The 23,886-nt window shown below is 43.7% G+C and overlaps 1 protein-coding gene across 1 annotated transcript; it reads left to right on the top strand.

Moving 5' to 3' along the window:
- The first annotated feature begins 2,772 nt into the window (after window positions 1–2,772).
- Window positions 2,773–22,990, top strand: LOC125883819 (low affinity immunoglobulin gamma Fc region receptor II-a-like). The gene is made up of 11 exons (XM_049568402.1): window positions 2,773–2,804; window positions 3,896–3,955; window positions 4,086–4,331; window positions 19,203–19,448; window positions 20,332–20,505; window positions 20,610–20,654; window positions 20,808–20,882; window positions 21,060–21,134; window positions 21,587–21,658; window positions 22,237–22,293; window positions 22,737–22,990. The coding sequence occupies exons 1-11, from the start codon at window positions 2,774–2,776 to the stop codon at window positions 22,742–22,744; spliced, it is 1,089 nt and encodes a 362-aa protein (XP_049424359.1). The 5' UTR covers window position 2,773; the 3' UTR covers window positions 22,745–22,990.
- The last annotated feature ends 896 nt before the right edge of the window (window positions 22,991–23,886 follow it).

The raw sequence follows: 23,886 nt of genomic DNA, 5'->3' as shown, positions 1-23,886 counted from the left end.
CGAACCAAATGTCATTGCTTTTTTAACTGTACTGGGCCACAACTGGCCCAAGTCCGTTCCAGATCAGTAATCCGTATCTGCGCTGGTATCGGGCCGTTGTGAATAAAGACCCCGGTGCAGACCCGTTTGGCGGATCTGCACCGAATGTTATCCACAGTCTGGTGCAGATCTGCCACAGTGTCATTTTGCTGTCTGGGAAGCTTTACTTTCAAGGAGAAAGACGAGGGATTCTTCCCAAGAAGTGATGTAATCGCAAAACTCCCCAAACCTCAGAGTCCCAGCAGTTTGTATTCCCCTGCAACCTGGACAGGTGGGATACTGAGTAAAGGGGCAGGTGGGATATGGATGGAAGGAGGGGAGGGGGGTGGATGGAATGAGAGTAAGATTCAGATTCAGATTCAGATTCAGAATACTTTATTAATCCCCAGGGGGGGGGAATTGTTTTTGTTCCAATGCTCCGTGCAAAGTAGAAATAGAAATACAGCATGAATGGAAACAAGAAATAAAGATGAAGATATAAATAAAATACTAAAATAGACAATGAAATAAATAAAATAAAATATTAAAGTAGACATTAACATAAAATAAAATAAAATATTAAAATAGACAATAAAATAAATAATAAAATATTAAAATAGACAATAAAATAAATAATAAAATAGTAAAGTAGACAATCTGAAATATATACAATATACAATGAAATGGTTGTAGCAATGGTTGTAGATGGAGGGAGGAGTTTAGAGAGGATGAAGGAGGCCCTCCTGTCAGCAAGGACACCAAACTAGGATTCACGTCTACGGATTTAGTTCAGTGTTTTCTTTGCAAAAACACAGCTGTTAAGGTTCTCTTGCTAAGCGCCCTTTAAGGCATTCTCAGGCCTATGTTAAAATGTTTTGAAGTTGTTATATGCAATAATAATTTAAAAAAAGATTTGTACCTGTTGAATTGTGTATTATAAATAATAATACACATGGATTTGAAGAAGCGTCTTATTTAATTCAGCACAGACATGTATAACTGGAATATCTTAACCCAGGGAGGGAGGGAAGGAGGGAGATGGCTCAACTTACCCCAGACACGGGGTAAGTTGAGCCACGAGACCACTTTTTTTGGACATGTTATATTATCAAAACAGTTATGTTTACACTCATTCTGTTTGTTTGTAGGGATGCACAACATCCTGAAATATATGCACATATATTAGTTAGCAACAAAACTATAATAGCCTTGATGTAGTGATCCTGAATATGAAAAGTGGCTCATCTTACCCCGGTCTCCCCTACATATGAGCTTTAACAGCAGAAGGCAGACGAGGACAACTTCCACATGTTGACATGTGACTGTGTCAGAGGGAGGAGACACAGACAGCCTCCAACAAACCAGCCTGAGGCCTGCTGCACATGTTAACAGCTCAGAGTGTAGTTACACGTATGAATGTTTTCATACAGACAGATAAATGTGACATGTTTGCCTCATAGATGCTCTTAAAACAGTGCATCCTGGGTAATCTAAGCTTCGACCATATTTTGACCTCACGTGGTTCGAACGATCCAGTCACCTCAACTCACAGCTGAACTAACAAACTTTACAGTCCCCAACACGTCATACTGGACTAGGTACAAGTTCACATCTGATCCCAAACCTGCCTACCACACACACACACACGCACACACACACACACACACACACCTGCCTGGACTTGTCTTTCTCCCTCCGTCCACCAGATGTCCTCACACTGTCCCAGTCACATGACTCTTCATTCACCTGTTTCCACTTCCCTTCATCAGTCCTGCACTTTATGATCAGCCCATTCTCACTCAGCCACTGCCTCTCTCCAGTCAACTGACCACAAACCTGACTCTGACTCTGGACCTGGACCTGGCCCTGACTCTGGCCCTGGACCTGGCCCTGACTCTGGACCTGGCCCTGGACCTGGACCTGGCCCTGACTCTGGACCTGGACCTGGCCCTGACTCTGGACCTGGCCCTGGACCTGGACCTGGCCCTGACTCTGGACCTGGCCCTGGACCTGGCCCTGACTCTGGCCCTGGACCTGGCCCTGACTCTGGACCTGGACCTGGACCTGGCCCTGACTCTGGCCCTGGACCTGGCCCTGACTCTGGACCTGGCCCTGGACCTGGACCTGGCCCTGACTCTGGACCTGGACCTGGCCCTGACTCTGGACCTGGCCCTGGACCTGGACCTGGCCCTGACTCTGGACCTGGCCCTGGCACTGGCCCTGGACCTGGACCTGGCCCTGACTCTGGACCTGGCCCTGGACCTGGCCCTGACTCTGGACCTGGCCCTGACTCTGGACCTGGCCCTGGACCTGGCCCTGGACCTGGACAAGGCCCTGGACCTGGACCTGGACCTGGCCCTGGACCTCTAACTGTGTGTTTACCTGTTGCCTGTTCCAGAGCTGCTCACCTGGGCCAACCTCTAAATGTCCTGCGTCACTTTGCTTCTATATCCAGGTAGAACGACATGGAGACAGTTTGTATGTGATTGTATGTATGTATGTGTGTATGTGATATGTGATTAATTTATTGAATATGAATAATCGACTTTCTGATGAAGGTCAGAGACCCAGCAGCTCTGACCATCTTCACACGTGTATTTTTACCCTCCAGAGGAACCGAGAGCTGAGAGACGTCGTGAGGCTGTAACCTGCTGTGAGCTGCTCTCTGCACAGGAACAGGAAGTGCTTCACCTTCAGCGACATCATGTTTAGCTGTCATTCAGTGTGATGATCAGTCAGTCAGCAGGAAGACACCATGGAGGTCACAGCGCTCTGCGTCACACTGAGTGAGTCTGTCTGCAGTTATTACTCTCAGATCACTTCCAACAAACAAACAAACAAACAAACAGAATGTCAGATTGTATCAGGGAGCGTTATCAGACGTTCAGTCATATATTGATATTTGTTGCTGTGGATGATTTAATTTCTGATTTAATTGATATGTGCGATGGTTCTTTGTTTGCTTATTGGTTGATTAATGTGTTCATGTGTTCATGTGTTCATGTCATCAGTGACAGTGAGGGACTCTCTCAGTTGAGTCTTAAATAAAAGTTTAAATGAATGAAGGATAATAATTACACAAAATATATTGTGCATCTTTTGTGTGTCCATCTTCACCAGCCACGCTATAACAGTCAGGTTCTCTTCTTATCAGATTCTTCACCGAGGAAGACTACTTTAAACACTTCCAGTCAAAATGGTGCATTCAGAACCTTCAGTAAAGTGCGTACGTTTCAAAACGTTCCAAAGTATAAAGTAGTAATGGTGCAGTAGAATACTGCTGCTGCATTCATGAGTCATGCAGTCACTCTGCAGATGTTTCAAGTTCATTTTATCTCCTTTACGTCCTGTTGGGTTGTTTAATTTAATCTGCAGTGATGCATCATGGTCTGTAAGATCTTCATGTGTGTGTTGTGTCAACTTCTCTAAAAAACAACTTTTCATGTCGTCAGAAAAACAGACATGTTTTTTATCTTAGTGCCGGAGCATCCTGCAGGAAAAACCCAACTGGGGACAAGAGCTGGAGATGAGTGACGGCTATAAGCTCTCTGTGAACACATTAGTGTCATATAACTGTTAGTAAGTGCCTCCAGTTTGGACCTGAGTAGGACTTAATAACTGTGCTTAGATACATTAAGAGTCATGGACGATATTATCAGGTCTGATTTTACTCTGTTTCATATTTGTCATGTGTGTCATGTGCCACATGAACACGTTCCACCCTGAAGACGTCACACAGACACAGCTGTCTTCACGTACGAGTGATGAACATTTGCAGCAGTGTGTGTCCATGCTGCATCACCTCGTTATACTGTAGGGTGTTCACATGTTGGCGTCATGTGTGTGTGACACTCTGCTGTCCTCTCTGTCTCTCCAGTGGTGAATGTGCTGCTGCTCACTGATGAAGGGCAGAGCCGCTCCAGTGTTCACAGACCTGGTGAGTTCAGATCCACATGTTTGTTACAGTGTGAGAACATACAGGGAGGTCTCTGGATGGTGGATATTGAACAGGGGAAGAGATCTCTAACTGTTCCTCTTCCTCTTCTTCTTCTTCTTCTCTGTGACAGATGCATGTGTTCTTCACGTGGACCCAAACAGACTGCAGTTCTTTGAGTATGACTCCATCTCATTCAAGTGTCGGGGGTGTCACGGCTCATCAGAATGGAGAGTGATGAGAAAGGTTTCCTCAAATGTTTCTCAGTGGGACTCTGGATTCTTAAACATCACACCTGCCTTTGAAACACACAGTGGAGAGTACTGGTGTGAAAATGCAGAGGGAGACAGGAGCAACGCTGTCAACATCACCGTCACTGGTACGTTCAACACACACTGGCTCCAGCAACATTTCTGCTCTTCAAGAAAACACAGTGTGGCTGAAAGCTCCAGAATAAAGCAGGTGAAGGTTGTTGCACTTTATTTCTTGTTGTCCAGCTGGTGATGTGATCCTGGAGAGTCCTGCTCTGCCTGTGATGGAACGACAGGCCGTCACTCTGCGCTGCAGAAGAAAGATGACATCGTCCAGCTCTGCAGCTGACTTCTATAGAGACGGCCTCTTCAGTAAGACTGGATATACGGGCCGGATGACCATCAGCAATGTCTCCAGGTCCAATGAAGGACTCTACAGGTGTCACATCTCTGGAGCTGGAGGATCCGCAGAGAGCTGGCTGGCTGTCACAGGTGAGACATGATGAAACTAGCCTAGCATCGGCCAGCAGTGTGTGAATGTGACTCATGGTGTAAACAGGTGACAGTGAGCGGTCGGAAGACTAGAAAAGTGCTCTACGAGTACAGCCCATAGTCCATTTCGGCGTCAGATGTCTGATGTGGAAGTCAGTGACTGACTAGTTTTGAGTGTTCAGTGAGACAGTTTGAGATAACCTGTAAAATATTTCACATATATAAGTGTTGTATTATTATAAAACACTTGATCATGTCACACTTTCGTCTCTCATGGTGTTAACAGCACATATTGCTCCCTCACATGAAGACACAACACCTCAGGAGGGCCAAGAGCCTCCTCCTCCTCCTCCTCCTCCTCCTCCTCCTCCTCTTCCTCTGGACCCTGGCTCCATTCAGCTCTCCGTCCTGTTGCCGGTTGTCTTCAGCATTCTGTGTGTGTCTGTGCTGCTGTTGGTGGTGGGACTGCTTCAGTGTCAGAAACACAGAAGTTCGTTAAAGCACCTGGGAGGAATGTGAAGTTTGCTTTCTGTGTGGTTTCTTCTTCTTCTTCTCTCTCAGTTTATAAACCTGTTAGAGCTGGTTTTAAACCATGGACATGAACGTAGCACCGTTGCTGCTGATGTACGGTGCGAAACGTGTGAAGCTGCACAAAGTAAAAACCAGATTGTGACTTTTCTCTCAGAAGTTGAGCCCTGGATGGTTTCAGATGTTTCAGCCATAACTATTATTATCATAGCTGCCATGTGCCAATACTGGACAGTCAGGGGTTAAAACACTGTCTACTGATGTTTCTCGTCCTGTTGCACAGCGGCGTGTTTTCCCTCTGAGGCGCCAACAGCACAGTCAGACCCAGGTGAGTGTCAAACAGCTGCTGAACACACAGTCAAAAAGTCACGGTCACATCAGCTGATATTTTGATTTTAAATGGAGCATAAAAAGACAAATATAGAAATCTGTATGAAGAGGTGCTGATGTCATTAACTGGAGGGTTTTAACCACAGGACGCATCATATGAATTTAATATGAAATACTGCATGTTGGCCTCATTTTTATTATTTACAAACACATTGTATGAAATGTTTACACAGTTCTCTGTAGCTTTATGTGTTGGAGGGCTGCAGAGCCGTGTGCAGACTCGAAATAGACCAGCTGTGTGAGAATAAAGCTGAGTGGTGCCGTGCCCTCACATGAGCACAGCTCCTGTGGTCAGTGTAGCAGCTTCTGTTGGTTATGGTGGACACTGCAGGCATGTGGCGGCAGATGTGTTGTGTGGTGGCAGATATGTTGTGTGGCGGCAGATGTGTCGTGTGGTGGCAGATATATTGTGTGGCGGCAGATGTGTTGAATGGTGGCAGATGTGCTGAGTGGCGGCAGATGTGTTGTGTGGCAGCAGATGTGTCGTGTGGTGGCAGATGTGTCGTGTGGCGGCAGATGTGTCGTGTGGTGGCAGATGTGTTGAGTGGCGGCAGATGTGTTGTGTGGTGGCAGATGTGTTGAGTGGTGGCAGATGTGTTGAATGGTGGCAGATGTGTTGTGTGGTGGCAGATGTGTTGTGTGGTGGCAGATGTGTTGAATGGTGGCAGATGTGTTGTGTGGTGGCAGATGTGTTGTGTGGCGGCAGATGTGTGGTGTGGTGGCAGATGTGTCGTGTGGCGGCAGATGTGTTGAGTGGCGGCAGATGTGTTGTGTGGCGGCAGATGTGTTGAGTGGCGGCAGATGTGTTGTGTGGTGGCAGATGTGTTGTGTGGTGGCAGATGTGTTGTGTGGTGGCAGATGTGTTGAGTGGTGGCAGATGTGTTGTGTGGCGGCAGATGTGTTGAGTGGCGGCAGATGTGTTGTGTGGCGGCAGATGTGTCATATTTTATTATCATGTTTGTTTCAGTGTATGAACACGTCAGCGCAGATGATCCACAAACAGTGACGTATGCCAAAGTCACAAAACACAAGAAGAAAGGTATTTGTTTCATATAGCTTATTTTACTAGGTGCAATATCAGTAAATGATAAAATGTTTAATATATAAACTTCCATCAGTCAGTGATGTGAAATCAGCCTCTCAGTCTGTCTTTATTATATTCTGCTGCTCACTTATTATATTGCTGTTTGTTTTGTACATTTTGTTTAAAACACTGATCATATCTTTCTTTTTATTAATATGTACTTTTTGTCCTGTTTATAATTTGTGTCTCTGCTGCTGTAATGCCACAAATTTCCTGGTGAAGGTTTGAGCTTCCTTTCTTCACAAAGCATGTGAGAAAACAGTTTGTATGAAGCAAGTGAGCAGAGACGTTCAGTGTGTATGAATCTGACAGTGAATGTTTTAAAGTCAAAATACACTGTAGTGAACAGAAATGAGCAGAGTTGGGTAGTGTAGCCAAAAATTGTACTCAAGTAAGAGTACTGATACTTTAGAACAATATTACTCAAGTAAAAGTAAAAAGTAGTCATCCAAATAATTACTTAAGAGTAAAAGAGTATTTGGTGGAAAAACTAGTAACTGTTGAATAATGTCTGATTTATTTGTCAAATAAGAACATGAATGTAATCAATCAATCAAAAATAATAATCTGCAAATTCATGTATTTTAAAGGATACCCCTTTAACTAAAACAAAAATAAATTAAATCTTTACAAACATAACAAACATAACATAAATCAAGGCACAAGAAACACAGAGGTGGGTAGAGTAGCCAAATATTGTACTCAAGTAAGAGTATAACGTATTTTGCATTAAAACTACTCTTAAAAGTACAATTTATCCAAAATGTAACTGAGTAAATGTAACTAGTTACTACCCACCTCTGAAAATGAGCTAGTCCTTTATTTTGGCCCCAAAAATGGATCGTGTGCAAACTCCTCAGATGAATTAAAGACTGTTCACAGTCAGGATTAACAGAGATATAAAGATGACTGTCATCAGCAAAGTAAATGATTCAGTTCATATATTACATCTTCATGTGTGTGTGTGTGTGTGTGTGTGTGTGTACGTGTTCTATGAATGGGCTTTTGTTTGTACCTGTTTCACACCTGTAAACGAGTGTACTTCTATTGTTCCTGATGAAATGAAGATGACAGTGAATGTATTTAATGTTTCAGGCTGCCCAGAGGCAAATACTGTGAGTCACGTGATGGATGTGACGTATGTTGTTGTCACACCAAAGAGGAAGGAGAGAGGTATTTTCTTCTTCTTCAGATATATTCTTGAACAGATTCACTGTGTAACCACTGACACTATGACTGTAGTACAGATTAGTTTAACTTGAAGCAGAAAAACATCAAGTGATGGATGCTTACATTTGCATTAATGAGAGTTTGACTTTGGAATGAAGGATAACAGGACATGTTTGTGTCTCTGTAACTCCTCAGTCTGTGGAGAGGCAGCTGAAGCAAACAGAGCAACATATGCAGCCGTCAGACACCAGCGTAAGGAGAGAAGTGTTTTTATCTTTATTATTTTTCATACTGTCATTTTATGCTCAGGAGCTTTGCTAGAAATATATTTGATTAAAATGACTTTTGCATAAAGATAAATTACATCTATGAGTTGTCAGATAAAGGCAGTCACTTTTACAAAGCAACCATTTGGTTTAACAGAAATAAAAGTGTGTCATCTGCATAAAAACACAAAGTTAAGTCATACAGACAAAAACTACAGATACAAATCTACGGACACATACATGACAACAAATATAGCTATATGGATATTTGACTGTATGAGTCTCTAAGCATGTTAAAATCTTTTACAGTGCGTGCAGTGTAATTTATTTGTACATGTATCTGTGTGTGTTTGCAGGTCAGTGAGAGCAGAAACACCACCTGAAGGATGGAGGAGAGACTCTGCCTCCGCTTGTTTTATACGCGTTCAAGATGGAGAAGAACATCACTTAAATTCACTTCAATCTATGTCAAAGTGTTCTCGCTCATAAATATAGGTAAACGCAGTGAAGGGTTAACGCCATGAAGCGCCTCGGCTCACTCGCAGCCCCAGAGTCTATTTTTAAAAGCTAGCTGTTTGGTGTTTCAGTTAAACCACATGGTTTTATCTGCTCTGCCTGTTCACACGTCTGAGGACGCTGCTGACATCAACAGAGCTGCTGCAGCTATTAAAACAGTCTCTCTGTGGTCAACTGCTGACACAAGATCAACTGAGGAGTTTGAACTCGTGTGTCAGATCTGTAAACGAACAAATGTGAGAGGAGTATTTTTCTATAGCCTGTTAAATGAGGTAGGTTGCTCTATTAGTGGACTTTAACGTCTACGTGTTTCACACTAGGTATCCTCTCACGTCTGCTGTCAACGTTCTGGTACAGGACGCGTTAGGTTTATAAAAAACATCATGGTTTTCTCTACATTTATATGGAAGGCAAACAGCTGGCTCCTGGGTCAAAGTTCGTTTTACTGGACCCATCCACCTCCTCTCGTACCTTTTATACTGTAGGCACTTCAGCTCCTTCTATTATGTTCCTACTGGCAGCGTTTCCAACTGACGCCATCCAGTGGCGAATCATCCTGCCATGACAGGTGCCATCTGCTGACATACTGCAACACCTCTAAAGGTTCTGTCTGGGTGCACTGGCTACACACTGACGCTGCCTGGTGGCGTATCATAACACTATGAACGGTGGTTTTTGGCGCTGGTGACTGACGCCAAAATCTCTGCAAGAGCGGCGACGTTTGATGACTGAAGAATGAGACCTGGCTGATGTGTCCTAAAGCATGGGGACATTAGAGGCTCAGTGCTGCCCTCCAAAGGCCAAACGTTGTCAGTGGAAAATAAAAGAGTTTCAAAAAGTGATTCACCAACGCCAAAAGCCACATTTCGCAGTGTTATGATACGCCACCAGGCAGGCAACGTTTTGTGGTGTTAGGATATGCCACCTGTTGGCTGGATGGCATCAGTTGCAGCAGTATGATGCACTGACAGCGTCAGCAGTTGATAACATGGCTGGACGACCTGCTGCAGCGGGATGATCCACTGCTGGACTGAGTCAGGTAGAAACACTGCCGGTAACGATGTTCTATACGAAGCAGGAAAGTCCGTATGAGAGCAAACACACCCTGGACTTTCACCCGGGAGCCTGGTGTTCACTTCACATAAGGATACTGCGCCTAATCATGATTTTTTTTTTTTTAAACCACATGCCTTTGTTGACGTCCTGTTGCAGGTTGCGGTCAGTGGATGTTTTTGCCATAGGTGTGAGTGTGAGTCGCACCGCTGTTTGTGGTGTCCCTGAACATCATCAGCAGACGCAGCAGGATACTGAGCATATACCATGGAGATGTTTAAAGAGGCAACCGACAGCATCTCTTCCTAAATACATCATGATGAAAATAATGTGGGTTGCACAGGGTAGTGTCCACAGTAAAATCAGACTATCAGCGTTTACATAGGTTACGTAGGTTACTTCTGCTACCGGTGCTGAAATTTCACAGAAAAAAAATCTGCTTTACGGCAGGAAACTCCTCATGTATTGTGAAACTGGTCGGTCAGCCAATCAGGGACTGGAGCTGGTCCTTATGAGGAGTTGGGCATGAGATAGTTGAGTCACGAGCACAATGGCAGACGGACAAAGTTTGGAGACAAGTGAAAAACGGCCTAGCAAAAGAAAAGGAGCTCCTCTGTGTGAGGAGGCAAAGAAGAGCAAAAAGGAGAGTGATAAAAGAAGAGGAAAAACAAGAGTAAACCTCAGTCAGGCGTTCAAGAGATGGAGGGAGCTCCGTGACCAAAGAGGCTTCAAAACCCATGTCCAGCTAGCTTTCTTTCTAATGGATCAGTAAGTAACACGGCTAAATGTTAGCTAGACCAGAGAGGACTGGACTGTACTGGCTGCTAGTTCATTCCTAGCTGGCCAGCATCGCAAATCGCCGCAACCAGGGCGCGGGTAGCGAGTGTTGGTCGGCTGACAGCCGGGTTGCCATTCTACGGCAGCGCTCGGACAGTGATACCCCCCTCCCTTCCTTCTGTTCTCTTCTCACGGAGGCAGCTATCCACGGACATCGCCCAGCTAAGTTACGCCCAGCTAAGTGAACACTGGACTTTGTTTCCCATTCAATGTGAGCTCCAACCAGCCGCATGGTTTCCATACGGTAGCGTTTATTCTAGAATGGGGACTGTTTACATGTGTATATTGGTATAATTCCACTGTGTCTACTGTTGTTTGTACTGGTACTGTACATATTGGTGTCATTTACTGTGAGCTGTTTGTACTGGTACTGTACATATTGGTATCATTTACTGTGAGTTGTTTGTACTGGTACTGTACATATTGGTATCATTCACTGTGAGCTGTTTGTACTGGTACTGTACATATTGGTGTCATTTACTGTGAGTTGTTTGTACTGGTACTGTACATATTGGTGTCATTCACTGTGAGCTGTTTGTACTGGTACTGTACATATTGGTGTCATTTACTGTGAGCTGTTTGTACTGGTACTGTACATATTGGTGTCATTCACTGTGAGCTGTTTGTACTGGTACTGTACATATTGGTGTCATTCACTGTGAGCTGTTTGTACTGGTACTGTACATATTGGTATCATTCACTGTGAGCTGTTTGTACTGGTACTGTACATATTGGTATCATTCACTGTGAGCTGTTTGTACTGGTACTGTACATATTGGTGTCATTCACTGTGAGCTGTTTGTACTGGTACTGTGCATTCTGCTATAATTATTTGCATTACTATTTGTTTTTTCTTCAGATAAATCTGATAATTGTTGCTCGGTCTCTTTACTCATTTATTTAGTAGAGTGTCCACACACCTTCTCATTCTACATATACATAGAGGTATACTGGTGGCTTTACAACCTACATTTTATTCATTATCTCTGATCCCCACGCTCAGTTTGGTCGTTGCCACAGTGCGACACAACACCACTGACGCTAGGTGGCGCCAAGCTAAAAAAAAAAAACAAATCCTATCTGTTGCCTCTTTAAGTGCTCTGACAAAGTGATATGTGATGAGTTGAGACAGAATGTGTTGACACAAAAGCCAGTCCAAATGCTTTCATTAATAATTACTGATATGAAGACTCACACTGTATTTGGTCTGTATTTAATGTAACCTAATCCAAATAACACCGACAGAATTATTTTAAGGAAAAATCCTTCATGATGTTGAGGTCAGTCAAAGTGTTTAGTTATGATCTTACTTTTTGAGAGTTACATCTTCATCTTTCATCTATCATCATCTTATTGATAAAAGCAACAGAGAATATTAAAACTTCGACTGTCAATAGACAAATTAAATCTAACTATAAACTAAAGTTCCCTCTGAGTCTGGTTCTTCAGTTCCTCCTTCTGCTCCGTCTGTGTTTGAACCACCTGCTCCAACTCTCTCTCTTCTTCTTCTTCTTCTTCTTCTTCTTCTTCTTCTTCATTCTTCTGGAGCGTCTCTTCTGAGTCTGTGGGAGGAGACACATGTTGACTTCAGTCTGATGCACGCGTTTTATACACAGAGAGAGAGAAGGTCAAATCAGAGTTACTAACATGTAGTCAGCAGTGCCATCTAGTGTCTGCCTGCTAACATCACAGTCACAGAGCTGCAGTAGCTCTGACTGTGTGTCGTCTCCATTTCCACACAACAACACCAGCTGCACAAATCAAAGTGAGGAGAATGACCAGGAGAACGCTGCTGACACCAGCTGCACAACAAGATGGAGCCTCCAGGCAGCAGGCAGCTGAGATGATTAAACACACAACAAGTCACACATCAGCAGTCATCAGCTGTTAGAAGAAACAAGATGATGTTAGGGTTGTGGTGTGGTTGATGTTCCTCTGCTGGACTCTACAGTAAAAGAACATCATGGTTTGACTCTACCGGAATGAAACACCACCTCCTGGTTGAGAGTCTGGGGTTTGTTGGCTCCATCCACTGCTCCTCCCTCCCACCTCATAGGGACTGTTTTGATCCTTACATTAAATTCTCACCAGCAGGCGCCATCCGGCCGTGTTACCCACTGACGCCCCCTGCTTGTGTATCATACCACTACAAATGGAGGTTCTTGGTCTCTGTGTCTGACGCTGAGCTCACTGACAAAGCGGTGTTGTTTGACAATTTCAGGATGAGATCAGGCTGGGCTGCAGCGCTGTGACTCTGAAAATGTTGTTCCCATAAATCTCTTCGACACAAAACCTGGAAACAAAAGGTTGAAAAATACAGAAGTGACGCTCCTCCCTGGCGTCCTCCTCTCCCTCTCTGCTGCTGCCGTCTGAGTCGCTCCTTCTGGTCCTCCAGCATCCTCATAATGTTGGTAAGATGGTCTCTTTGTGGACCACCTTCATTTGTGTTCCAGCCTGTTCTCACTCCCACCGCAGTGTCAGTGTCGGAGGCTGACCCAGAGAGGCACCTTTCACAGCCGTATGATACACACCTGGTGCATCAGTTTTGGAGGCAGTGGGCGATGACTTCAGTCAGTGGTGTGCACAGTGGCCCAATTGTTAAAAACGCTCATTAAGTGCCCTCCTGGGAGGGTTTTTTTTTCTTTTCGCCCCTGCCCTTCAAAAAGTCTGTGCACGCCACTGACTGAAGTCATCAAACACTGTCGCTTAGTCAGGTCACGTCGGCATCAGACGCAGACACAGCGAGACACTCTTCACAGCAGTAAGGTACGCTCCACTGGGCAACAGTTTGTAACGCCATCAGCAACTACCATGATATCAAGAACGAGACAGTGTGTACAGTGCAGACAGGGCAGGAGCGCGGGAGGTGGATGGGTCAAACAAACTAGGACTTTCACCTGGGAGCCTTCTGTTTGGTTCCAGTGTGAGGTTCAAGACAAACCATGTTTTTTGTGTGTTTTACCAACACTCTTTTTTTTCTTACTGTAGACATGCACCAAGCAGAGACTGTACATTTCCTGTAAAAAAAATCAAAGTGTGTTTGGAAAAGACTCATGTTACATGTGTAAACTGACACACTGTCCCTGAACATCTGAGACAGAGGTAGGAGGACACCTCGCACGTCATATTTTGAGGTTTATGCTCATCAACAAAGCGGCTGCATGTGACAAGTTGAGATGAGAACATGTTGTGTTTTCTTTCATTCTTCGTGGAGTTTGGCCTTTTCAATATTTAAATATGTGCCACGCTAATAGAGTAGATCCTACAGTTCCCATAATGCAACACAAAAGACTCTCCTCAGGGTTGTCATGTCAGACTTGACACAAGTGAAAAGAAAAAGGATCTGCACGTCTGTTTGATTTAATAACAATAAAATAATGAACTGAATGTTTTAATCTTTCTTTGTCATTCAGCTTTTATATTTGCGCTGCGACACACAGCCGCTCTGAAGCTGATCAGAGCAGCTGAGACCTCAAAGACACTTTAAAGTGCTGTGGCCTCCTCTCTGCACAGGAACAGGAAGTGCTTCACCTTCAGCTACATCATATTTAGCTGCTCCTCTGATGATCAGACAGTCAGCGAGGAGACATCATGCAGGTCACAGCGCTCTGCGTCGTACTGAGTGAGTACTGAGTCTGTCTCCAATAACTGCTCCCAGATCTGATCAGACTGATGTATGACTGCGCAGTATCACTCTGTAGTGTGACACGTGACAGTTAGTGATGGTCCAGTTTGAGCTTGATCCTCTACTCAAGTTTTTTTGTGTTTGACTCATTATTTACTGGGCTGTTTACATGTTGTCATGTTTATCAGGAGCAGACAGAAGCTGTACATACAGAGACATGTGTGTGTGACTGTACATACAGAGACATGTGTGTGTGACTGTACATACAGAGACATGTGTGTAACTGTACATACAGAGACATGTGTGTGTGACTGTACATATAGAGACATGTGTGTGTGACTGTACATACGGAGACATGTGTGTAACTGTACATACAGAGACATGTGTGTGTAACTGTACATACAGAGACATGTGTGTGTGACTGTACATATAGAGACATGTGTGTAACTGTACATACAGAGACATGTGTGTGACTGTACATACAGAGACATGTGTGTGTAACTGTACATACAGAGACATGTGTGTGTAACTGTACATATAGAGACATGTGTGTAACTGTACATACAGAGACATGTGTGTGTAACTGTACATATAGAGACATGTGTGTAACTGTACATACAGAGACATGTGTGTGTAACTGTACATATAGAGACATGTGTGTAACTGTACATACAGAGACATGTGTGTGACTGTACATACAGAGACATGTGTGTGTAACTGTACATACAGAGACATGTGTGTGTGTAACTGTACATACAGAGACATGTGTGTAACTGTACATATAGAGACATGTGTGTGTAACTGTACATACAGAGACATGTGTGTAACTGTACATATAGAGACATGTGTGTGTAACTGTACATATAGAGACATGTGTGTGACTGTACATATAGAGACATGTGTGTAACTGTACATATAGAGACATGTGTGTGTAACTGTACATATAGAGACGTGTGTGTGTAACTGTACATATAGAGACATGTGTGTGACTGTACATATAGAGACATGTGTGTAACTGTACATATAGAGACATGTGTGTAACTGTACATACAGAGACATGTGTGTGTAACTGTACATATAGAGACATGTGTGTGTAACTGTACATATAGAGACATGTGTGTAACTGTACATATAGAGACATGTGTGTGTAACTGTACATATAGAGACATGTGTGTGTGACTGTACATATAGAGACATGTGTGTAACTGTACATACAGAGACATGTGTGTGTAACTGTACATATAGAGACATGTGTGTGTAACTGTACATATAGAGACATGTGTGTGTAACTGTACATATAGAGACATGTGTGTAACTGTACATATAGAGACATGTGTGTGTAACTGTACATATAGAGACATGTGTGTGTAACTGTACATACAGAGACATGTGTGTGTAACTGTACATATAGAGACATGTGTGTGACTGTACATACAGAGACATGTGTGTGTAACTGTACATACAGAGACATGTGTGTGTGTAACTGTACATACAGAGACATGTGTGTAACTGTACATACAGAGACATGTGTGTAACTGTACATATAGAGACATGTGTGTGTAACTGTACATATAGAGACATGTGGGTAACTGTACATATAGAGACATGTGTGTGTAACTGTACATATAGAGACATGTGTGTAACTGTACATATAGAGACATGTGTGTGTAACTGTACATATAGAGACATGTGTGTAACTGTACATATAGAGACATGTGTGTGTAACTGTACATATAGAGACATGTGTGTAACTGTACATATAGAGACATGTGTGTAACTGTACATATAGAGACATGTGTGTGTAACTGTACATATAGAGACATGTGTGTAACTGTACATATAGAGACATGTGTGTGTAACTGTACATATAGAGACATGTGTGTAACTGTACATACAGAGACATGTGTGTGTAACTGTACATATAGAGACATGTGTGTAACTGTACATATAGAGACGTGTGTAACTGTACAGATAGAGACATGTGTGTGTAACTGTACATATAGAGACATGTGTATGACTGTACATATAGAGACATGTGTGTAACTGTACATATAGAGACATGTGTGTAACTGTACATATAGAGACATGTGTGTGTAACTGTACATATAGAGACGTGTGTGTGTAACTGTACATATAGAGACATGTGTGTAACTGTACATATAGAGACATGTGTGTAACTGTACATATAGAGACATGTGTGTGTAACTGTACATATAGAGACATGTGTGTAACTGTACATATAGAGACGTGTGTGTGTAACTGTACATATAGAGACATGTGTGTAACTGTACATATAGAGACATGTGTGTGTAACTGTACATATAGAGACATGTGTGTAACTGTACATATAGAGACATGTGTGTGTAACTGTACATATAGAGACATGTGTGTAACTGTACATATAGAGACGTGTGTGTGTAACTGTACATACAGAGACATGTGTGAATGTGCTGCTGCTGCTCACTGATGAAGGGCAGAGCAGCTCCAGTGTTCACAGATCTGGTGAGTTCAGCTTCATTAATTGGCTTCATTAGCATGTAAGTGTGGTCAGGGTTAGAAAACAGCGTCATGGTTTGGCTCTACATTCATACAGGAAGTGAACATCGGCCTCTTGATTGAAAGTCCAGGGTTTGTTGGAGCCATCTACCCTCCTGCCCAAACTATAAGGACCTTCCAGCTGCTTATATAACGTGGTTTACTGAACTGCACCGCCACGACAAGTGCCGTCCTGCTGCGTTATGAACTGACGCCATACGTCTGCGTATCCATCCTGTTGTCATTCATCAAACACTACTGGTGTGTCAGTGATGTTGGCATCAGACATCGACACCAGAAGCCTCCTTTCTTGGCGGCATGATACCCCACCGGGCACCGTCATTGTATAATGCAGCCAGACAGAACCTTTCACGGTGTTTTGACATGTCACCAGTCAGCTGGTGGTGGATGATCCAACAAACCCTGGACTTTTACCCTGGAGCCTGGTGTTTGCTGCCTGTGTGAATGCAGAGCCAAACAATAGGCCCGTTTCCACCGCAGGAACTTCGGGGTAATTTTACGGGGGTGCGTGTCTCCACCACAGGAACCACGCCCAAAAGACAGAGTCCCTGCCTCGGAGAGGGTACTCAGAACGGCCCTAGCCTCGCGTCACCAGGCTCTTCATGTACGGCGAAGAGCCTGGTTTCCATTCACTCTGAATTTTGTCTGGATTCTGGTTCCGGTCTAGAGAGTGGATCTGGAATTCACCAAATTCACCAAAGTAAAACTTTAAATTCTGGCGCACCATCAATTTACAATAAAAGAAAATGTTAACTTAATGGTCTGGGGCTTTTCATGTAAATTATATTCTTTAAATTAAAAAGTTTCACCACATTTTTATTAGCTTGGTGCTTTTATTTTGATGGAAAGGCGCATCCATCGAATTCCGGATCCTGTCTCTCTCGCCCTGGTTCCTCTTCCTTACCAAAACGGCCACTAAACGGCCCCAGACTAGAATGGCCCAGAAAAACTCCTGGGTGGGGCTTGAGGTTTACTTGGTGCTGATTGGATATACTCAAGGTGGGATGTGACGTTAACAGAAAGCGACAAAATAGCCGCGGCGCCCCGGTCAAAATGGTGGCGCGACGATTACCAGAGCCCGGTAACTTTACAGGAACGTCCTCCTACTCCGCCCTCTCAGTGGAGACACGGCGGTTGAGAGGGCGGAGTAGGAGGATGTTCCTGTAAAGTTCCTGCCCCCCCAAATAGTACCAGGAACTTCTTCAGTGGAAACGGGCCTCATGATGATGTTTAATAGGCAAATTGTGATTTGTGATATTGGGCTTTATAAATAAAATTGATTGATTGATTGATAATAAATCTAACCAAGCGCTCATGTTGATGTCCTGGTGCTGGTTGTGGCGTCCTGAAACGTAAACAGCAGACATAGAAGGAAACCTAATATGTAGAATATGGACGTGAAAGGCCACTGACAGAGCGGGGATATGTGAGGACGACAGGTTGGCGTATCATGCTGCCACAACAGGTACCAACCAGCCAACCAGCAGCGAATCAAAAAACTGTCTTAACATCCTGCTGTGTTACACTCTGACGCTGCATGATGGCATATCATCGCTCCATAAAAGGTGGCTTTTGGCGTCAGAGTGTCACAAAAACATGATTAGAATGTGATCAGGACGAGATCACGTTCTGGCATGAAATACTCGCCTTTGGGAACAAGGTCACTGCTGGAAACGCACTGATGGCTCTCTGTGGGAGTATCAGTGGTGGAAAAACAGCAGCAGGTCGCTAAAATCCGTCGACCTTTAGAGCTCTAAATGGGGCACAAAAACACCGCAGGTTTTGTTGTGTGTTGGTCACTAACACTGGTCTGCAGCTTGGCCGGCGTCTCACTGCGGCGACACACCACCCACCATCCCCTCCACCTCCAGACAACAAAGTCAGATCATATTCTACGTCACTTTAGAAACGTTGATATGACACCACCACAGTGCCAACACTTTGCTCTGGTGACCGGGCTGGATAACGCTCAGGTTGTTATCTGGACAGTTTGAGTCTCTGTGAGACATGTTGTATGTTACAGCTGGACTCCTTCACTGCAGTGATGGGAGAATACCAGTTACTGAGGATTAAAGACTGGAAGAGATCTTTAACTCTTCTTCTTCTTCTCTGTGACAGATGCATGTGTTCTTCACGTGGACCCAAACAGACTGCAGTTCTTTGAGTATGACTCCATCTCATTCAAGTGTCGGGGGTGTCACGGCTCATCAGAATGGAGAGTGATGAGAAAGGTTTCCTCAAATGTTTCTCAGTGGGACTCTGGATTCTCAAACATCACACCTGCCTTTGAAACACACAGTGGAGAGTACTGGTGTGAAAATGCAGAGGGAGACAGGAGCAACGCTGTCAACATCACCGTCACTGGTACGTTCAACACACACTGGCTCCAGCAACATTTCTGCTCTTCAAGAAAACACAGTGTGGCTGAAAGCTCCAGAATAAAGCAGGTGAAGGTTGTTGCACTTTATTTCTTGTTGTCCAGCTGGTGATGTGATCCTGGAGAGTCCTGCTCTGCCTGTGATGGAACGACAGGCCGTCACTCTGCGCTGCAGAAGAAAGATGACATCGTCCAGCTCTGCAGCTGACTTCTATAGAGACGGCCTCTTCAGTAAGACTGGATATACGGGCCGGATGACCATCAGCAATGTCTCCAGGTCCAGTGAAGGACTCTACAGGTGTCACATCTCTGGAGCTGGAGGATCAGCAGAGAGCTGGCTGGCTGTCACAGGTGAGATTGTTGTCACTTTAATATCTCAACACGTTCTCGCCCAAGTCGTCACATATGGCCACTCTGTCGATGCAGGCACCTTCCAGCTTCTTATATTACGTTTCCAACTGAAGCCATCCAGCAGCGCATCACACCAACATGACCAGCACCGTCTGGACACGTTATGAACCTACCATCTGTCTGCACATCATACAGTGGCAGTGTACCATGAAAGGTTTCATGCAGCCACATTATACACTGACGCCACCCCGCAGTGTATCGTGCTGCAGCAAAACGTAGCTGGCGCCTGTGTCTGTCAAGTTTCTGTTGGGTTCAGCCTCAATGCCTGAACTCCACCCGGCACAGACAACAACAGAGGACGCAGGACAGCTCCACTCATTTCAGTTTGAGCATTAGGCTGATGACCTCAAAGAGAGAAACATAAATCATGTCAGTTAATTCAACCAATTAATCCACGTCTTAAATAACATGAACCACATAATGTCAATCAAATTATTAATGCTTGCTGAACAAGTTCGACACACGTCATCAGTCTGTGAGATCATGAGTTTGCAGGTGTAAAGTTAAGGTTTCGGCTCGTGGTGATAGAGGGAGGGTCACTGGGACAGCTGTGTTAGCCGCTCTGCGAAGCTCTATTGTGGCACGTTGGTGCTTTCAGCTAAACGCTCACATCATGCTAACATGCTACAAATGTCTTCGCAGTTCATCTGATATTTGTTGATTTAACTCAGTCTGGACCAGAGACTATACCATCCCAGAAACCATGCAGCGTTTATCACTATTGTTTGGTTGTTGTCACCAGGAGCCAAACCAGGAAACATTTGTTCCCCGAAACATTCACAAAAAATCTGTACAACTAATCCATCTTTCCTCCTGTTCACAGCATACATCCCTCCTGCACCTCAAGACACAACCCCTCAGCATCAGGAGATACCTCCTCATCCTCGGCACCATGGCTCCATTCAGCTCTCCGTCCTGTTACCGGCTGTTTTCACCGTCACGTGTGTGGCTGCGCTGCTGTTAGCTGTGGGGCTGCTTCAGTGTCGCAAACGCAAAGGTACAGTCCACACCTGATGATTTGTGCCAGTGCAGGAAGTAGTGTGTCAGTAAAAGTACAGCTGTCCTTTCAGTTCTCATATTCTGCCTCTATGTTCCATACAGCTGCATGCTCTTCCTCTGAGATGCCAACAACAGGATTAAACCCTGGTCAGTATAAAACAAAGCGTCTATACTGCAGTAAGTTAATCAGCCTTTTGTCCTGACTATGGTTCTTTCCAGTCACGTGTCCAGGCCCAGGGACCGTCTGTGGCTGCTACAGCTGTTGAAATATGTCTTTGTCCTTGTTGTTTTTTGCTCCAGTCAGTGAACGTGCCCACGTAGCTGAGCCACACATGGATATATATGCTAACATCACACGGCCCAAGAAGAATAGAGGTACGTCTCTGACTTATTCTGAGCTATTAAACTTGTTTTTGCTAAACTGATGTTGAGCAAAAGTGTCTCTCAGCTGCACAGATAAGTGCAGTGTTGAGGGGGTGTAGGGTAGGGTGACTACTATATAACACTCCTGTTGAAATATACGATTATTCTTGTTGTTTCTATCTATTCCAGTTAGTGGACACGCCCGTGTAGCTGACCCACCCATGGCTCTGTATGCTAATATCCCACGGCGCAAGAAGAAAAGAGGTACGTCTCTGACTGATTCTCATTTTACTTTCATTACACGTGATTTGTGACTAAACAAAGCTGAGTCTAAGTGTTTGTTAGCTTCACACTTATCTCTGCAGCTGTGGTTTTGACACGATGTGCTTTGTGACCAAATTAAGTTCGGCTGTCGCACGGCTGAAATGTTTTCACATGCGTTTTTTATTAGATCAGTGAGACGTCTTAGAAAGTGTTCATGTCACAGTGAGCATTTGAGATTCACATAGTGAGAACATTACGGCACTAATGGCTGCGCTTCTTTGGATTACATTGTGTGTATAAACGTGGCTGTCATCAGCAAAGTATTGATGAAATATACAGCTAAGTACATGGATGTATGTTACCGTGTCTCAGCCAGAAGAAATGAAGTATCAACCCAACTTAACAATTCACAGTTCATAGTTTTGTGTTGAAATATTTTGTTGATATTACAGTTCGTCCTGAGGCAAACGTGGCTGATCAAAATGGGACGTGTGCTGTTGTCACAACAAAGAAGAAGGCGAGAGGTACTTTACACTGTGTTATATTTACTTTGCATTAATAACAGATGACTGACAGTGGAGCATAAACCACATCAAATCTGTGATGAGAAATGTCGCTCAGTTGAAATACCTGAACAAGACGAAACATTTGTTCAGTGAAGCTTCAACTGAAGCCACTCTGTGAGTAATAATGATCATCAGCAGTTTAAATGTGAGAGCATCTTCATACTGACAGCGTGAGTGACTATGTTTAAGAGAGCGCGATGAAACAGTGAAACCACATCGTTCCCTCTGATTGCTGTGTTCACACGGCTGAAGATGTTTATGAGAACAGAGCTGTGGCAGCTTTTTAATAGATTAGCTGTGGTCAACTACTGACGCTTTAACTGCAGTAAGGATCAGTCTGACATCATGATCTGTAACTTTACATCAGGGTGACATTAATATCATAACTATATCAGGACCTATGTGACGAGTATTACTTTTGTTTTTAACTAAGTTTAAACTTGACTACCAACAGATGACAACTACACTGCCTGATACAAAGTTTATCTATTAATCTTTATAGTTTGTTTGTTTTTTGCTTCTATTCATTATCTCAGGTTCTGGGGAGGCACGTGTAGCTCCTACAAACAAAGCAAAACGGAGCAAGGAGAGAGGTATTTTACTTTGAATTGCAATTAATCATTACACAAATAATTTAGAAAGGTCAACTTAATATGTCACGTTACAAATATTCATTCTGTGTTCATGAACATTTCAACCTCAAGAGATATTTTTTCACTAAGATTAATTTAATTTGATTAGTAAATTGTAAATTTAAGCCAGCTGCTGATATGAGCCATGACTTTTGATGGTTTAATATTTTCAAATTTATAGTTATTAACAGTTTAATATTAGTATTGTAATTGAAAGGTAAAATCTGGTGTCATCTGCATAATAAATAATATAAAATCATAGAGAATCACAATACTAGCCGTGATAGAAAAAAAAAACATTTGTTAGGATAATATGTTGTGCTGAATCATATAAACATTTCATTATGTTTTGGTTTTTATTATATTGAAACCTGTAGCCTCTGTATTTCCTGTGTCTTGTCCAGGTCACTAAAAGTGGAAACACCTGACTGAAGGATGGAGTGAGCACTGTTTCATAGTGTGCACAAGATGGAGAAATGCAACTATCGTTTGGGCTTCTACAGTAATATGTAACTTTTCAATGACCGTGTACGTTTTTCCTTGTTATAAGATACTTGTGATGAAACCATCCCGCACATAACCAACCTCCAGAAGGAGGGGGAAGATGTGACGGAGCGACTCTTTCACTGACTGTGGGCAGTCCCCGCTCCCTTTCTGTCTTCACTAAGTCATTAAACATAATAATTAAAATAATTTTCCCTCTTTCCCTCTGTTTCATTCATATCCATACATTCACACAGTCCTTGTTTCACTCACCTTACGGAGTATGTTGCATATTCATCCTGCTGGTGCCAGCCATTTGAGTTTGGTTGGCGAAACAGGGCGTAACATTTTGTTGTGTTAAATAGTCAGTTCTCGCACCTTTGATGATCATGTGACCTGCATTATTATGTTTCTGTTTTGTTAAAGGGAAATTTCAGTTTATTTCAACCTGTCTCCTATCATCCTAAATTTGTTTCAAGTGACTAGTGACATAAAAATAATAGTTAGCATGTTAGCCGTTAGCCTAGATACAGCCGGGGCGCATAGTAGCGTCAGACCTGTTAAAACGTAAGTGCAAAGTTAGTCCACTAAACAAGCTTTTTTTCCACAAAGACCGCCTCATATCGTTAGGATAAATGTCAGAGAACATATAGAAAACGACATGTAAACATGTTGTCTTACCTTACCGGTGTGCTGCCATGTTTGTTTACCATCTAGCTCTGCTTTGCAAAGCGTGGCTGAAATATATCTGGCGAGCTCTAGATAAAGCCCAGCTGGATACTACTCCAGGTGGAGGTGTCTCGTCCTCGGTCACATCCAGACCTTGAAAATAAGGCTGCAACCGGTCCCATTCCTTGCAACAGAGGCATTCCTCTTCTGTGGGCACTGGGGCACAGCATTCACAGGTACACCACCAATCTCCAGAGCTACGCAGCCTTGCAGCAGCCATTCCTCCTCTCTCGTCCTCTACCTGTTGCGCCTCTCTCTCTCTCCTCCTCCGTTCTTCAATTTCACGAAGCTCTTCGTCAGTGTATTCTGGCTCAAATAAATAAGGGCGGCCATCAAACTCTG

The sequence above is a fragment of the Epinephelus fuscoguttatus genome, linkage group LG23, assembly GCF_011397635.1.
Source record: "Epinephelus fuscoguttatus linkage group LG23, E.fuscoguttatus.final_Chr_v1".
Lineage (NCBI taxonomy): Eukaryota > Metazoa > Chordata > Actinopteri > Perciformes > Serranidae > Epinephelus > Epinephelus fuscoguttatus.
This window is presented reverse-complemented; position numbering and strand designations above follow the sequence as displayed.

Excerpts from the sequence above, each read along its gene's own strand:
- LOC125883819 (XM_049568402.1), top strand. The coding sequence starts at position 2,774 with ATGGAGGTCACAGCGCTCTGCGTCACACTGA. Across the intron at positions 2,805-3,895 it reads AGCGCTCTGCGTCACACTGA|TGGTGAATGTGCTGCTGCTC; the intron begins GTGAGTCTGTCT and ends CTGTCTCTCCAG. Across the intron at positions 20,506-20,609 it reads TCAGTGTCGCAAACGCAAAG|CTGCATGCTCTTCCTCTGAG; the intron begins GTACAGTCCACA and ends TGTTCCATACAG.